General features: G+C 39.1%; 1 protein-coding gene across 1 annotated transcript; it reads left to right on the forward strand.

Moving 5' to 3' along the window:
- The first annotated feature begins 1,889 nt into the window (after positions 1 to 1,889).
- On the forward strand, positions 1,890 to 7,320 carry slc25a10a (solute carrier family 25 member 10a). The gene is made up of 11 exons (XM_063470694.1): positions 1,890 to 1,979; positions 2,530 to 2,649; positions 2,742 to 2,856; positions 2,951 to 2,999; positions 5,200 to 5,241; positions 5,349 to 5,392; positions 5,560 to 5,630; positions 6,615 to 6,707; positions 6,795 to 6,872; positions 7,050 to 7,106; positions 7,219 to 7,320. Exons 1-11 carry the CDS (start codon positions 1,890 to 1,892, stop codon positions 7,318 to 7,320), a joined length of 861 nt encoding a protein of 286 aa, XP_063326764.1.
- Positions 7,321 to 18,851: the final 11,531 nt, after the last annotated feature.

Consider the following 18,851-nt stretch of genomic DNA (forward strand, 5'->3'; position numbering starts at 1 on the left):
AATACCATTAATGGGAAATCCCTAATGGTGAAACACCACTGAAAAGTAGAAGGATCAAGTGATTTCATTAACTCTGTTTCATTCCCTGATGAAGGTGTGTGTGCCAAATCATGATGGAGTTTTGCTTTTAGTTTTTTTTAAGACTAAACCTGTCTGTAAATTTTAGTGCTTTGATAATTTAACATGTTTAGTTTTTATGTCAACACCCAGACTTAATCTATTGTGACACATCTAAAACTCAGAGAGAATACAGTCTGTTTTTACATCTGTCACAAGAACAAATGCAAAGCACAGATGGAGAGCAGGAAGAATGAAGACAGAAGTGTACGGATGAAACATGAGAAAGAGCAACGCAACATAAGTGATTAAAAACTCTGTGAAGAACATGTAAAAGAAATGGCTTGTCATCCAGTTTTCCTACAGTGTGTGTGTGGGGGAAAAACCCTTTAGTCCTGATGAGAGTCGTAGAAAATTGTCCCGGAGAATGAAAATGATACTTTGCTGTGTTAGTGATGATGGCTTCTGGCTGGGTCATAGCATTGCAAGCCTGGCCTGGACTGCTGAAGGAAGTCACCACATTAAATCAGTCACAGGTTTCATTTTAACTCACTTTACGATAAAAACAAAATCCAGCTGTATACAATTTAATGCAGCAATTGAGCATAAAGCAGAGGGCAGCAGCATATCACTCTCCTACACTTCAAGTAACTGATGTCAGCCTACGGTCTACCAACTGCAAACATCCAGCATCAGTGCAATATTACATCCATATAGACCTAACTCCTAGTTGGTTCTTGTTATTTAATCTCAGTGTAACCTTAAAGATTTGGATTCATGTGCAGTAGATTAATGTCTGCAGTCTGACTTGATTGCATTCTCAACCGGTGTAGCTACAGCCAGCAGAAAATAATGGAGCAGGCCTGCAATAAATCCTATCAACATGAAGGTTAAGCCTGTTGTTCATTCAACTTCATTTTTATTCTAGACCTTGCAGTTATCGTTTTGCCCATCTCATTTATTTCACAGACGGTAGGCCAAATTGCAACCACCCCCAATCTGACCAAACACAGCTCCCTGAAAGAGGCCCAGCAACAACAACTCATGTTAAAGCATTAGAAAGAAACCTAAATCTCAGTCCTGACTATTGCTAGCTGTCATTACCCATGCCTGCCTGTGTCTGCTCACATCTTACCTTTGCTCCAACTTAGAGTGGGTATCCAGTTGCTGTTTGTATCATCTGTCATGAGTGCCCTCCCTCTGAGTCAGCCCAAGTGCTGCTGTGCCAGGCTGCTCATTCATAACACTCATTTAAAATCATGTCATGTTCAACAACCCAGGCGGTTGCATTAGCTGTAGGAACTTTCAGAAAAGTATAAAAATAATAATGTTGCTGTGCATCACTGTTGTTCAAAATGTTGTAACCTTGTAACCTTTTGTGCGTATGACCTGGAGTCTGAAAGCTATAATTAGAAAAATCTATCCTTGACAAATATTTGTTTAAACTTCGAGACCTTTGCTCCATGTCGGTGTGTCGGCATGCCACAATTTCAAAACTACAGCAGCGGTCAAGCCCGCTTACTATTTTTATATTGGTCACGTACACTTTCTCCCATGAACCAGCTGCACCCCTCTTCTTCTTGGCACACAAACATGAAGTAAGTACGGAGGCACACTCATTATATTTGTCCACTGCTTCAAAAGAAACAAAAATACAGATTTACATTGAGATGACTCCCGTTGATTTTTAAGATGAATTGTGGCCACGCATCACCAGAAGTGCTGAGGGGAAAAAGGATGAAAAGAGCACCCTCGGGCAAAGTTGTCCTTTGAGCCTCTGAGAAGTCGACCCTTTGGCTTTTTCCCCCTCTGGAGTTTGCCTCACTGACAGCATGCAGGAGAACCGCGTCTCTCGTTGGTATTTTGGTGGAGTCTCGTCCAGTGCAGCAGCCTGTGTAACCCATCCACTGGATTTGATAAAGGTAAATTATAGAGCTTATTGAATTTGAATTAACACCACAGCACAATCCTTCCATTCAGCAGAGACAAAATAGATCCAGGTAGGCCTCACTGATGTGTCTGAGATGTTCTTTCATCGTGGCTCTGGGCTATTTTGGTTTTCTATTTACCTGCTGATGATAAAATTTGGAATAATGTGTTGTGGCAATATTCATTTTAGCAGTTTCTTAGAATTTCACTAGGCTGATGAGACTATTATGCAGCCAAATTGCCTTTATTATGGCAATCATTAGGCTTGCTTTGATTCCTTAAGGTGCTTTAAATGATAGTAACATTTGTAGTGTATGTTTAGTGGCACAGTTTTGCATTTCTTGCAGCTATTATCCACTTATTGCATTGGTTTTCTTTAATTTAGGATACTGACTGAATGGTGCTGGTAATATTAGAGCGTGAGATATATTTTCAGACTAGATATTAACAGTTTTAAAGACAGGAACTTTACATATCTCTAAGGCCAATTCTCACTAAAAGTGCCACTGACTCTTATTGCTGCTTCCTTGTGGTTGTCTCCAGGTCCACTTGCAAACACAGCAGGAAGTGAGGATGAGGATGATTGGGATGACTCTTAACGTAGTGAGAAGAGAGGGTTTTCTGGCTCTCTACAGCGGGCTCACTGCTTCCCTCTGCCGGCAGGTCAAAAACAACACTCATTTCCATAAAACCTTTATCAGCCGTACACGCTTCCTCTCTTTGACATAGCTGTTTTTGTTTATTCATTTGTCCAGATGACATATTCTTTGTCACGATTTGCCATTTACGAGACCGTCAGGGATAAGATGAAGAGAAAAAATAAAGGTCCTATGCCTTTCCACCAGAAAGTCCTCCTGGGTGCCTTTGGAGGTAAATGGTGCAAAATAGCTTAAATTTTATTTAAAGATGTTGTTTCATTTTATACTTAAAATTTTATTTGAAGATGTTGTTTTTCCTTCATCAGGTTTTACCGGTGGTTTCATTGGGACCCCAACTGACCTGGTGAATGTAAGGTGAGATACAGTGTTTATGTCTTTGTATCTGTTTGCACTTCACATGTAGAATCTAATGTATTTTTGTGGTTCACCACATAAAAGTCATAGTTTGTATTTTATAGTTCAGTGCATCCACTACATTGCTGTTTAAGGTCTAAATTTGCTGTCATTCCAGCCATGAGATAAAAGTGATTAATTTTGTTGTCATAATACTTTAATAGTTATAATAATTCTATAAATATTTAATATACATTTAAATGGAGATTAAATTAAAACTGAATCATGAAACATATTACAAATAAAAGCCTACATTTATTTTTAGTTTGTTCTGGTCCATTTAAGTGGCCGTTTTATTATCTTCAGCATTTTAAAAATGTATTTGTTTATAACTTTTGCAGTTTTGCGGTTTCTGTCCACCGTACATTTGTGCGAGCGCTTGATGACCAAAAAACAAACAACAATAGAAAAAGAAAAATACCAAAAAGTAACAAAGGATACACGAACACCGACCACTTTATTAGGTACACCTGTCCAACTGCTCATTAACACAAATATCTCATCAGCCAGTTACATGAGAGGAACTCAGTGCATTTAGACATGTAGACATGGTCAAGATAACCTGCTGAAGTTCAAAGAGAACATCAAAATGGGGAAGAAAGTTGACTGACGCAACTCTGAAGGTGGTATGGTTGTTGCTGCCAGATAGGCTGGTCGGAGTATTTCAGGGACTGTTGATCTTCAAGTAATTCATTGTATTGGATAGTCGCTACATAGGCCTTTACCAGAATTGCTTCAGTTGTGCCTACTGGGAGCTTGGGCTGTTTTACCCTGTGCTTCTCAGGTTATTGGGGCAACTGTGGTTCAGGGGGTTGGGACGCTCATCTGTAACCGGAAGGTTGCCGGTTCGATCCCCCAGCTCTCTCTGTCCTGGTTGTTGTGTCCTTGGGCAAGACACTTTACCCTACCACCTACTGGTGTTGGCCAGAGGCGATGGCGCGATATGGCAGCCTTGCTTCTGTCAGTCTGCCCCTGGGCAGCTGTGGCTACAACTGTGGTTTACCTGCACCAGTGTGTAAATGTGAGAATGAATGAATAGTGGAATTGTAAAGTGCTTTGGGTGCCTAGAAAAGCACTATATAAATGCAATCCATTATTATTATTCTTTGCCATTGGAGGAGCCACGCTAAACCAGAGTTCATAGAATGGTTAAAGCTGATAACAGACACTGTTTCCTGTTAATCACTCATGGTAAAGAATAATAACTGTCAAGGAAAGTTTCAGCAAGAGTGGATTGAGATTGTGGAGAATACAAGGACAGAACCTAACGGATAGTTGCCCTTTCTCTGCTAAGTTTTACACTACCCCTTATTTATTTTGTTCTTAGTACTTGGGTACTTTTCTGTTTTTGTATTTCTCCTTACTGATTGCACAGATGTAACCATGTCCAGTGTATGCTATTTTGTGTTTTGATTGCTATGAAAATTGAAAATAAATAAAAGAAAAAAATGGGCAACAGAAGGTTGGAAAAATGTCTAGTCTGATGACTTTTTCCGCTTTGACATTTGGATAGTAGGGTCAGAATTTGTCATAAACAACAGGAAAACATTGATTCATACTGGTATCATCATGCTGCTGCTTGTGGTGCAAACGTTGGGATCCTTATTACCAGCTGAGCATCATTTAAATGCCACAGGCAACCTGAATAATGTTGCTGAACATGTCCAGCTCGTACTGTATCAAAAAGGCCTCCAGGGCTCATTTTGGATGTGGTGGAACAGGAGATGCAGATCATAGATGTGCAGCTGACAAATATGCAGCAACTGACATGATGCTGTCTTGTCAATGTGGACCGAAATCTCAGAGCAGTTTTTCGAGCTCCTTGTTGAATCTGTGCCATGAAGAATTGAAGCAGTTCTGAATGCAAAAGGGGTCAAACGTGGTACTATCTAACAAAGCGTCTATGAGTGTATATATATTTCTAAACACAAGTTAATGGGGTTTCTAACAAAACATCCAAAGTAGGTACCTGTAGAAATGTTGTGAAGTGAAAGGAAGATAGCTGGGAAAAGTACAAACTACACAAGAAAAAAAGTTGTGGTGGCACAAAAGCCTTCCAATTTTAGATGGTCAATTTTCCCAGAATGCAAAAGCAAGACAATCAGTGTTAAGGCTGCACGTGCTGACAGACAACCGGCTTTGAAATCTCTCATCTTTACAGAATGCAGAATGACGTCAAGATGGCAGCAGAGTTCAGAAGAAAGTAAGTGCACGAAAAATGGGAATACATCCCGAATCATAATTACAGACAATTATAGTTCTTTTCATCCAAATAACCATATTGTAAGATAGTTTTTTCCCTTTTTACAGTTATGCTCATGTGTTTGATGGGCTCTTACGTGTCTGTAAGGAAGGTAAAGTCCATGAAAGCTTCCATAGATTATGTACCATTAAAGCTTTATTTTTATTTCCTTTGTCTGTTCTGTCACAAGTTTAAAATCCACAATCCTTAAACTCAAGAGAACAAATACTGACTAAAGATTTCTTTACAATGTTCATCCTTTTGAAATGTGCTTTTTAGAGGGGCTGAGGAAACTGTTCTCTGGTGCTTCAATGGCTTCTTCTAGAGGTGCGCTGGTGTCTGTTGGACAGGTAAAGTCATAAACTGCCCTACAATACAACAGTGACTGCAAATGTAGTGAAACTGTGAATTTTTGAGCAGTAACAGCAAACTGTAAGACAGAACCATAATGGCCTTAATGTTATAATTTTATATTTTATATATAAATCTCTAATGGCTAAATATGCAGATAGTCAGCTGATTAAACTGTGTTTATTCAGTTTTTCTTAGCTTGCTGTTTAGGGAAATATATTTTAAAGGCTACACATAAAGTTCAATTCAAAAAATCTATACATTTAAATGTTGGTATTTTTAAAATTTTAAAATTGGTCAGTATAACCCTAAAAATTATACTGCATGTAATTATCATGCAAAATGCCAAAATTCTGAATACTGCTCAGTCCAATAAGTGCTGTCTAAGAAATTCCTTTTTATCTGGCAAAGAGAAACTACCAGTTGGAGACAATCATGATCACTAACGAGATGTTAACAGGCCTTGGTGTTGTTAAGTTAGTTAAAACACTGTAGGGCCTTGAGCATGACTTATTAAGATTTAAGTGAGCGTGTGTAGATGTTTACTTGTATACTGTATACTTTTGACCCTGCATGGATTGGAGGAAATCCTAATAAATTAAAACTTGTGCATCCAATTCTTCTTTTTTAACGTCTTTAAAGATCTATGCATAATCATTCCACCCTGGAGAAAGAAAACTTCAAAGAAATCATTAAAAGCCCTAAATTACCATGACATGTATGCCCATGATGAGTACCCACGAACTTCTGACCACAACTGTATATCCACTGTGTAGTTTGCTCTTGCTCTGTGGCAGGAAGGACACAGATTAGCCTGCAGCATTTAAACCAAAACTACATTTTGGGTTTTAGGTCTATTTCACTGATATTTTTTAAAAGTATTTTCTTGGAAATTATACACTTCTTTAAAAAATAAAGAAACAAAACAGAAAGCCATAAATGCGAGCCAACTAACGCAGCACATGAGTGTTTTGCTCCTGCAGCTCGCCTGCTACGACCAGTCCAAAGAGTTGGTTCTGGCTACTGGTTACTTGACTGACAACATCTTCACTCACTTCCTGGCGAGTGTGTTTGCAGTAAGTGACTCACGTCTGTCATAGCATAGCAAGACAAACATCACATGATTTTCTGAAATAAGCCCTCTGTTCTTCTTTTTTGCGCAGGGTGGCTCTGCTACAATCCTCTGTCAACCACTGGATGTTGTTAAAACAAGATTAATGAATTCAGAAGTTCAGTATGGGGTGAGTGTCTTAAAATGACTTTTCCTGTTATCTGGTTTTGCAGGAGAGTTTGGCTTATTTAGGTCTCTGAGTTCTCCCGCCGTCATCACTCTGATGTTATGTATGTTTTATTCATTGGTTATGGGGAAAATGACACAGCTTGGCATGTCTCTTGTGTGTTTTGTCTCCTTGTTTCAGAGCGTGTCTCACTGCTTAACAGAAACAGCAAAGCTGGGGCCGAATGCGTTCTACAAGGTGGATGTCACATTCACGCAGACATGATGTTTTATACAGCTCTTTCTAATTATGTGCTGTAGTAACCTACAGAGTATTAAGACACTGAAATAGTGCTTTGATTTGTGTCCAGGGTCTTGTTCCTGCAGCTATCCGCCTCATCCCTCACACAGTCTTAACCTTCATATTCCTCGAGCAGCTGAAGCAGCATTTTGGTGAGATGGTCGTTACCTGAGGGTGCCATAAGAAAGTTATCCTACGGCCACGGCTAGTCCTTCAGGATTTTAATGGCCCTCCATGCTGCACAGGTTGATCTCGACAAACTGAGCTGGGGTTGAGTGGAACCCTCAAAAGTCTGAGACGGAAAGAAAATCTTCATGCTACATTTTTCCATCCATAACACATAATCAAAACAACTTGTGTAATAACACCCAAAGCTCCAGACAAAAACGTGGTGACGAAACGTGGCGTTTCTTAAAAACAGAGACGATTTAAATTATTTACATTCACCACTGTGCTACTTCACTTGTCATGAACTGTGCAACTATAAATATCACCTAAGGTTATATAAGGCTAATAAAGTAATAAATGGATTTCCATTCAATTCAAAACTGCCTCTTGAATGAATATCCTGAACCTGACAAATTAATCTTCATGCTACAAAACCTCCACTGCCCTCTGGGGGACAGTGTTACACTGAAAAACATCCTGCCAATATATTTATATAAAGTGTATTTGTAATGATGCAGATTGTCAACGGATTTGGTTCAAGACAAGACTGTTTATTTTCATATTATGGAAAGAATGTGAGGGCGGGACAGTGGTGCAGTGGTTAGCACTTTCTCCACTGCCTGTGCAGAGTTTGCATGTTTTTCCCTATTCTGCCACTGATTTCCTGCCACAGTGCAAAAACAGGCATGCTAGGTTAATTGGTGATTCTACATTGTGAGCGCCTGTGATGGACGGGACCTTGCCTCTTGTGCTATGTCAGCTGATGGAAGAGGCCCCTTGGATCCATGCTGGGATTTGTTGGAGAAAATGATTAGAAAGGAAATTTGTGGCAGAAGCGTTCCTTTTTCTCATTTTCATTAGTCAGGATTGAGAATATAGTGAGAAAATAAATGATGGGCTTTATGGAAAAGAAAACGAGGCTGATTCAATTATGAAAACAAGCTTGTGAGACACTCCCTCGTCAGTAATTTGTCTCTTTATTTACTTCTCTCACCGCATGAGTGCAGTTATTGCTGGACACATCAGACATCCTGTCAGGCCTCTTTTAAAAAGGAATACTTAACCTGGCTGCTTCAGCTGGTACTAGACTCTCAGACAGTTAGATTCACTTGAATTCATTATGACCGTGCTTTCATTAGACACTCAGCAGCTTTTTAAACCAGGAGGCCAGCGGATTCGTGTGAAGACATAATTTTTGCTTAAAAAAAGACAGAGAGAAAAAAAAGTTGTGTGCCATGGTTCAGCAGCTGTATGTGGGTTTGTGGGTTCATGTTATTTAATATCGTTCCAGGTATTATTTTCCTGAGTATTATATTGTACAGCGATGCACAATCCATCATGCTCAGCTTTACAAGACAAACTGATATCTTTTCCATGTCCTATGGTTTACTCACTGCCTGTATCAGTGTCAGAATTTGAGTGATGATTCTTGTCTTCGGGATCCAACAGCTCCACGCTTGATGCCTTTTCCATGATGTATAGTCAAACAAAAATCAGATAAACTTTCCTTAAGAAGTCCAGCCCGCTAAGTCACTGATATCTCCAAGAGATTAATGCGTAAGTGAAACAAATCAGCTCTTTTTAATGAAACTTTTTTTTATTTATTTTTTGTGGTTAAAGCTTGAGTTTCAAATGGCTTATTCCTAACTGCTGCACAGGTTACATGACCCCGTTAAACCTGTGCAAAAAGTCATCTAATGGTGAGCCGGTTATTATGTGCGGTTGTCATGGTGCTTGACGAAAGAGCAGCTTGATGACATAGGTCAGTAATGATAGATAATGCACTGCATAAGAAGAGTACATCTGCTTCCGTTTTTAGTGTATATCCAGATTTACTTTGCTGTGTATGAAAGAGTCAGACAACATTATTAAAAAGAAGTGTAGGTGTTAATTTATAAAATATAACACTTGTTTCTTTTATAATATTAATGTATGAATGTATTTCAGTATTAATTTATTTGCTTGCAAACAGTACTGAGCAGTTGTATAAGTTTTAGATAGATAGCTTAGCCAGCTGCCTCAGGTCTCTAGAAGCAAGCATTTCTCTTGGATGTTGAGCCTCCTGATTGATTTGCATTAAAAAAAATGCTAAATATAAAATTCAAAGAGATTAATAAAGACAATCAATCGATTATCCATTCATCCATCTGTCTTCTTCCTCTTCTCTCAACTGTTATGGGGCAAAAAAAGTGGAAAATTAAATATAAATAAATAAATAAATAAATAAATAGGGAAGCATATTAATAAAAAATGATCTATTTCTGTCACATTTTTAATTAAATTGAATGCTCTGATTTATTACACTTGTATTATTTTTATAAACTGATTCATTTAGAAATTATTTATTTTTTTTGTGGCATTTCTGCCCTTCATCACTCTGAAGCCTCAGACGGCGGTTTGTGCTTGACGTTTTCTCTTTATCAGGCACTCTATCGCTGGTAGAGACCGACCGCTGCGCCCGAAGACATCCACCGGGGATGCAGCTAATGATGGCGATGATGATGCACATGCACACACGGACAGAAACACATATCGCTTTCTCGTCTTTCTCCGTTTACCTTTGTTTCTGGATGCGGACGAGGAAGAGATGTCAAAGTCTGGTTTGAAGCTGAGAACTGACAGACTGAATGTTTTGGAACGGTCCTGAAACAGAATTTGAGATTTTACAGTGAGGTGAATTGTTATACCAGATGTTGCGGGTTCATATCTCAACACGAGGAGAAGTCATTTTCATCTTTGATTTTTACCTGACAGGATGCTCACTGTATATATGAACAAACAGGCTTTTTAAAAATATACATTTTTATATTTTATTATTTCTCATTGGCCAGTTTGTTGAAATAATAATCTCTTCTTAACACTGAGAAACTGGGCTTGTGCAGATATAAGTAAAGTCAGGGCACAGACAAGGGTTTAAGTCTTTTCCAAAACAGCATTAAGAAGGTTTCAGTTAATGTTCAGTTAGCATCCACGCAAAACCCCCCAAATCAAACTATACAACCTTGATAGTTATATTTCATGTTTAATTTCACTTTTTTTTTCCAAATGTCAGTCTCAGAAGTTGTAACCTGTGAGTCAAAGTTTCAGGCTGTTATGTCTTTAAGATGCTGACAAATTGCAAAACTCTTCTGCAGCCTTTAAAGGAAAACACTGACCCTGACCTCATTCTCTGTAATTGTTTATTATTATTATCATACTAAAAAGTAACTCGAGATTATTCGTGTTTAAAACATTTCTGGATCACAACATTTGTTGAAAAAAAAAAAAATCAACAAGCATGTTAAAGCCGGGCATGATTTCATGTCTCTCATGTCAGCTCTGGTTGAATATATCCATACACCACCGTGCTGGCATGCAGCTGTTAACAATTTAATGCAATAAAGAATAATTTAATTGCATTACATTTTTGTGTGTGATAGGATCCAGAGGGATAGCAAACATCCAAGTAATTCATATGTGGCCTTGATTAAATTTGAAGTGGACATTTGCATGGAATAATGTGCGCCTTGAGGCAACTGTTGTTGTGAATTGGCGCTATATAAATAAAACTGAATTGAATTAAAGTGTCTGGCTGCACTCTTTATACAGCATGAAATTTAAATTAAATGCACTGGGTATGGCCAAGTAGGCAGGTTGGTCCGAAGCGTATGAGCTTTGCAGTTTGTTATACCTCAGCTGTTAAGCCTGGACCAGCTGCACTGTCACAGTTCAACAGTCTTTTAACAGCTAAGAAACCAAAAAAAGTGCATTTACACTTCATCCCACTGCCAGCTGTGGAAATCCCTTCTTTTCTAGTTTCTTCCCTCCTTTTATCTTACTGATCCATCAGCATTTTCCTCAGCTTTCCTGGACTCTTACAAGGTAGTTGACAGTCCTCTGTTCTTCTTCTCTGGATTCAGCTGCCAGCTGCTTCAAATGTCAGATTCTTCCTCTCATGGGCGATCTCTGTTTTTCCACAGGCTGGTCAGCTCAGTCAGTGCGAGCAACAGTGTTAGACTTCAGTGAGGGTGAAGGTGGGAAGACCTGCCAATTACCAAAGTTATCATCCAAACAGCTTAGCAACTGAAAAACACCAGGCCTGTGAAACTTTAGATTTCGCAGCATGTTTTTTAAGCAGTGTGACCGTAGACATAAGAGAAAAGCAAACCTATACGTACAAAAATGCTATACTCTGTTTATTTTCTTCTCCAAAATACAAATGCAAAATGACAGGGTTAAATCCAATATTGTCATCTGGACCCCTGGTTTGTTGTAGTATACAGCAGCAGCTTCTGGACTGGATTAGAAAAAAGACTAAGATAAGCAAGATTAGGATTTCAGTCCAGCACAAAAGGAGCTGTTCATTCAATGAACCTTAATTACTAAGCTTGTTAATAATAAAGCACAAATCTTGCTTATTCCATTAAAATGAAGAGGTAAAGAGGAATGATTATAATTTTTGTCCTTACCATTCTTTAGACATTATTATCTAATTTCATCTTTTTTTTTTCAACACACAGCCATCAAGTGGACCTATTTAATGGTTGTTCAAGCAATGACAATTTAAAATCAGTGGTAAAAATGATGGTTAGCATATTTTCAACTTTTAGAGTTACAACTGATTCTTTACTAGAAGATTTAAAGCTGATGAAAAGTTGTCATTTGGCCTGGCAATATTTATCGTCACCAACCAGAAATTGTAACACTGCTTTTGTCTACCTTTGTCTGAAATCATGGATTTAGTTTTTAGAAAATTTTGAGGTGAATTTCAAGTGACTAATCTGTTATTATTGTCACTATAATTTAAAAATGAGGACCAGAATTTAGATCCCCTCTCAATGCCGCTCCCAGAGTCAAAGTTTGGTGCGTTTCCTTAATGAATCTTTCTCTTATCAACCCTGCGTTCTTGGCTAGAGATGATTTTTCCTACACTGTTTACGTCTGAGGGATTTCTGCCAGCTTGCGTTGGACTGGGTCACGGCACCACCTGTGCCACGCCTGGCTGGCTACAGCAGGTAGTGCTGAAAGCTGAAGGCGCTTCAAAACCACTCTCAAATTGGCTTCATGACACTCAATGTGGGCAACAGAGGGGCCATAAATCTGCAAAATTATATTTAAATAGAAAAATAACCAAAATTACACTTCCCAGGTTTTCATTCGACAATAGCGATCTGCCTTTCTTCCTTTCTTAAAGCTCATTTGCTGCCAGTATCATACTGGGTGGTAACAGCGCTGATCTCCTCGGTTTGGAATGACGACAGAGTTGAGAGAATGAGCGATGGTTTCACATTATGGAAAAGTTTGTGGGATGGAGTGTGGGAGCCAGGCTTTTCTCTTGAGGTCTGACTGTGGATCTAAGCCTGCATGCCTCCCCTCTCTGCTCCGGCCGGCAGCCCTTTGCAGCCAGAAGAGAGATATTCACATAAACAGGAGCGAAAGCCAGAGCGGAGAAAATCACCAAAAACCTTATATAAGGACCAAAGTGACTGGCAGGCCAGAGAATCAGTCAATTGTAAAAGAAGGTGGCAAGCACTGAATTGTTTACTTGGCAATTATATATGTAAAGGCAGATTTCATCCCACGTAAAAGCAAAAGTTTTTGTAACGGTGTACCCCAGCTTAATTTGTGTATATCTACTTGTGAAGATGATTTTTTTTTACGGGTAATGGCAGAAAAAAAGACGCCAAAAAAGAGGCAGTGACATGCAATAAAGATAATGATGAAAAACAGCAGGTTGTGTTCTCACTGAAAAAGCTCAAATCGGAGCAGAAAAAAACAGCCCATTAGTCTGAGGCAGCAGAGATAAACAGCTATGCAGAATTTCTTGTTTTTATTTTCAGAAAACTTTTATGTTAATAAGGCGCGTCAGCCTTTTAACTTGAGGGGGTCCCATTTTTAAATAGACTCCCCACATCCAAAGTGGAATAACAGACATGTTCTTCAGCATTAAAGGGTGATATTCCCAGTCAGACCAATATAGTGTTTGCTTTATTTTTGAGAAATCCATTTTCATATGTACAATATGAAGTTATGCAGTCCAAATGACTGACTGAAATAAGCAGCTTTTCATTCATCACAGTGCTTAATGATATCAGTGGACGTGCACAAGCTATTACTGCACCATGGTAATCTTATTGCTTATCAGCACGATATAAATGAGCAGTATGTGAAAATGAACCCTGTTACCTTTAGCTTTCAGATAGATAGCTACAGCTAGCACTGTTCAAGCATTTAGATCTGCAGTTTCTCCACAGGAGGTCTATCTCACACTTTTTTCTTTTTTTTGTTTTTCCTTTAGCTTAAGAATCTTCATTTCTAGATATATTGAAATTGAAATATGCCCGATATTTACCCGAAACCCCAAACACAGTGTTACAATCAATCAAGTTCCCACTTGTTTTACTTTTGGGAGGAAATTAAAGCAGCTCCTGCTCCTTAACACAATTAAGCTTTTAAACTTAATCAAAGTCAACTGATTAATGACGCAGACAGCATTGCAGTCATGTTTTTAAACCAGTTGCAGATGTCATATAATGGTATCCATCTGTGATCGGTTTAGTGCAATTGATGTAAGAGCAAATATAAACCAGTGACGTTTAATTTTGTCACATAATCACTACTTATTGAAACAATGTTAAGAAACAAATTGGCGTTCACGTGGGAGCTTTTTTAATGATAAACGGAGCATGATCTTAAATCTCAAGTGTTGATTCTGAAAGCTGCCAAGGTGGCATCAATGGCTACTTACTTCATAGTGAGCTGATTACTGTGTGCTCTTAGAGCCCTCTTTTCCTGCGGTGGCAGCAGGAACAAAGCATTTCTCTCCTAAGCAAGCTTATTTTCACCACCTGTCCATTATCCGGTTAGCTTATTAGAACTTTACGTCATAGCCTTCCAACCTCTGGTTGCTAGGGAAACATACAGTGGCTTGCAAAAGTATTCGGCCCCCTTGAACTTTTCCACATTTTGTCACATTACAGCCACAAACATGAATCAATTTTATTGGAATTCCACGTGAAAGATCAATACAAAGTGGTGTACACGTGAGAAGTGGAATGAAAATCATACATGATTCTAAACATTTTTTACAAATAAATAACTGAAAAGTGGGGTGTGCGTAATTATTCAGCCCCCTGAGTCAATACTTTGTAGAACCACCTTTTGCTGCAATTCCAGCTGCCAGTCTTTTAGGGTATGTCTCTACAAGCGTTGCACATCTAGAGACTGAAATCCTTGCCCATTCTTCTTTGTAAAACAGCTCCGGCTCAGTCAGATTAGATGGACAGCGTTTGTGAACAGCAGTTTTCAGATCTTGCCACAGATTCTCGATTGGATTTAGATCTGGACTTTGACTGGGCCATTCTAACACATGGATATGTTTTGTTTTAAACCACTCCATTGTTGCCCTGGCTTTATGTTTAGGGTCGTTGTCCTGCTGGAAGGTGAACCTCCGCCCCAGTCTCAAGTCTTTTGCAGACTCCAAGAGGTTTTCTTCCAAGATTGCCCTGTATTTGGCTCCATCCATCTTCCCATCAACTCTGACCAGCTTCCCTGTCCCTGCTGAAGAGAAGCACCCCCAGAGCATGATGCTGCCACCACCATATTTGACAGTGGGGATGGTGTGTTCAGAGTGATGTGCAGTGTTAGTTTTCCGCCACACATAGCATTTTGCATTTTGGCCAAAAAGTTCCATTTTGGTCTCATCTGACCAGAGCACCTTCTTCCACATGTTTGCTGTGTCCCCCACATGGCTTGTGGCAAACTGCAAACGGGACTTCTTATGGTTTTCTGTTAACAATGGCTTTCTTCTTGCCACTCTTCCATAAAGGCCAACTTTGTGCAGTGCACGACTAATAGTTGTCCTATGGACAGATTCCCCCACCTGAGCTGTAGATCTCTGCAGCTCGTCTAGAGTCACCATGGGCCTCTTGGCTGCATTTCTGATCACTGCTCTCCTTGTTCGGCCTGTGAGTTTAGGTGGACGGCCTTGTCTTGGTAGGTTTACAGTTGTGCCATACTCCTTCCATTTCTGAATGATCACTTGAACAGTGCTCCGTGGGATGTTCAAGGCTTGGGAAATCTTTTTGTAGCCCAAGCCTGCTTTAAATTTCTCAATAACTTTATCCCTGACCTGTCTGGTGTGTTCTTTGGACTTCATGGTGTTGTTGCTCCCAATATTCTCTTAGACAACCTCTGAGGCCGTCACAGGGCAGCTGTGGAGCTGTTTTGCAAAGAAGACTGGGCAAGGATTTCAGTCTCTAGATGTGCAAAGCTGGTAGAGACATACCCTAAAAGACTGGCAGCTGTAATTGCAGCAAAAGGTGGTTCTACAAAGTATTGACTCAGGGGGCTGAATAATTACGCACACCCCACTTTTCAGTTATTTATTTGTAAAAAATGTTTGGAATCATGTATGATTTTCGTTCCACTTCTCACGTGTACACCACTTTGTATTGGTCTTTCACGTGGAATTCCAATAAAATTGATTCATGTTTGTGGCTGTAATGTGACAAAATGTGGAAAAGTTCAAGGGGGCCGAATACTTTTGCAAGCCACTGTATATTCCCTGACCAGTTGGCAAGTGGCTGCTGGTTGATAGTCATCGTTTCCAGTTTGTATTATACTATTTTTACAATTTCACTGGATCACTACTGCTAAGTGAGCAGTTAGTGAGTGTCTGTAGCCATGTTGACATTTTCCATACAAGTTATTGGACCAACCACGGCAACCTGCTACCGAGCAAAGCAGTTGCAAGGACGGTTTCAGTGTAACACCATGTAGCCCTTTGTAGTCAATTTCACCTGGCAACAACAAGCAGCCTCTAACAACCACTCCCAACCAGTCGATACACATTTTTCCTTAGTTACCAGAGGTTGCTGACCTGTGTGACTGAATCCTAACATGCATTTAATTTTAGCCTGACTCTGTCCTACGTTGATATTTTTCATACTGCAGTGGGCCCTATCTGTCATTGACATGCAGTGTAAAAAAATAGCTTAAATTGTGAAATGCAATAAATTGTGAAGAGAGTTAGAATCTTAATTTTTGAATTTGGTTATTACTTTAAAATCTGCATTCTCTTTTGGCGTAAGCATATATTATTTGGAGATCTTCAGACTATTGCATCCAGTTGCAAGTCTCTCTAAATGCAAAAACATACAAAATATTTCTTTACAGATAAAAGTCAGCCAAATAATTCATCTTTTTTTAAAAGTTAAACTGAAATATTCTAAATTTTATAGCACATCTGCCCATAATATGTAAAACACTCGGTTTTATTGCTTGTCTGCAGAAGTAATTTGCACTTATAACCAAACACAATCGATATTTTAAGTAATGTAGATGAGACAATTCCCAAATTTTCCTTTTGAGCAATCATTCCACTTTTACTGGAGCATGGCACAGCATCTAAAACTCTATAATTCAGCAACATCCCCTACATATATAATTCACAATGTGTTAAACATAAGCAGCTTATTTATTTTTGGCTTCCTGCTTCTATTTCTCTAAAAAAGACTAACGCATCTCTGTGAGACATGCTATGGGTTAAATGAAAATAAGCACAGCAGTTTTGCCTTCACTTGAGCCCTGTTCGTGCTAAACTGGTCTGACTTTTATTCAAATTGATTTCTAAAACAAGTCACTTTCCCCAGTGTCTTCCTGTTTCTGACAAAGTTCTATGTTTTGCATGAATTTGCCGGAGGACAATTCTTAGCACATAAGAACAGTCAGATATTGTTTTGTCACCATGTTATGAAACAGTTGCTTTCATTTCCTTTCCGTCTATGTTTTTCCCCGTGGTCAAATCAACTTGATTTAAAATTCACCTATAAATGCATATTCCAGATGATAGAAATAACACCTGGCATTATAGCCAAAATGTTCTTTTGGGTACAAACTACATTACAAACCTAATATGGGTCCTCTATTAAACAGCGGAAGACCAGAGTTAGTGGAATATTGTTTTGCTCACACTTTGGCCTCTGATAAAGAAGCAATCCTGAGGGAGGCGGATGTTAGTCATTAGCAGATCCAGCTGTCATCAATGGGAAAATGAATTTTTTCTGCCCAAAGAGTGACAGGTCAGAAGGTTGCAGACAAAGCGAGCTCCAACAAGCCATGCACAGGTGACAGATAATTCAAGTGTGGCATTATTTTGCATCCATTAGTGACTTTGCCTTGTTCTCACACTAAAGCATTGTTTCTGTGGTAACCCATTAGCTCAAACTCTGTAGTCAGCATTCAAGTTAAATCTCACTTTAACTTTTTAGGGCAGAAATAACACTGTGCGAATCAGTTCCTTTGCAATGGTCTATTTGAGAAATTTTAGTCAGGATTTAGGGCAGGTCATAAGCCACAACTTGCACTAAATAGAGTTTTAAATTATATTTTTCCTATCTCGCTCTCTCTCTGTGTCTCTCTACACCTCCTGGATTGTCCTCAATCTTTAAATTAAAACGACTGCTTTAAAAAATGGGCTGTCAGTTGAAGTCTGATGTGAGCTTGGTTTTATTCTCATCATTTTAGGGTTTCATTCAAAGGGGACTTTATCAGTCATTTATTCATTTTCTTATCCCCTTATCCAATTCAGGTATGCATTGGGCCGGTGGGGGTGTACAATGTGCAAAAGGGAGAGTACACCTTGGATGAATCACCAGTCTATCACAACACAGGCAGAAAGACGTCCTTACCCTATCACATTCACACCTGCAGTCAATTTAGAGTCATGAGTTAACATGACTTTAGATGGCATGAATTTAGATGGTGGTAGAAAGTTGGACTACCTGGAGAGGCACTGGGCCAACATGCAAATTCAACTCTGAGAGGGTCAAGACGGGGGCAGGTTTGAACCCAGAATCTTCTTTTACTCCACAGTGTGCCAAAGTCATCAGTCAACTCTGCTAAAATAGGATCAGTTCTTAGGTCCTTACTATTTTACATTTAAATATTAAAGCGTGGACATAATAAACTAACAAACAACAAAACCAAACAAATAAAATACCCAGGGTCAGTTACCATTTCTCCTTTACCAATAATTGCATGAATCAATTAAACAGACTCATTCAGGCTTGTCCTAAGATAGACAGTGCTTAACAAATGTATTAGATGATCATTCAATGATCATCTAATAGGGTGTATGGCATAGCTGCCCATAATTAACAGTATTGGTAATTACAGAAATATATTTTTTGTTTCTGTCATGGTTCTGGGTGTGACCCAGTGTTTTGTGTTTAATTTATATTTCTTGATTATTGTTATTCATGGTTTTAGCCCTTTTGAGGTTATTTGTTGTTCTGGCTTCTAGTTTCAGTTTCTGTACCTTCCCTGTGTTCCACGTGTCATATTCATTCAGTCTGTTCCCTCAGTGTCAAGTCAGAGTCTTTGTGAATTGTTTCCTGTTTCCTTTTGATAGTTCCAGTGCTGTGTGCAGTGTTTCTGATTTTACTTCCCCCTGTCTCATTAGCTCTGATTTCTCCCAGCTGTGTTTCCGTCCCGTCTCCCATTCCCCGATTGCTCCAATGTGTATTTAAGCCCTGTGTTTTACTTGCGCTGTAT

This window comes from Pelmatolapia mariae, linkage group LG4 (genome assembly GCF_036321145.2).
Source record: "Pelmatolapia mariae isolate MD_Pm_ZW linkage group LG4, Pm_UMD_F_2, whole genome shotgun sequence".
In the NCBI taxonomy this organism is placed as follows: domain Eukaryota; kingdom Metazoa; phylum Chordata; class Actinopteri; order Cichliformes; family Cichlidae; genus Pelmatolapia; species Pelmatolapia mariae.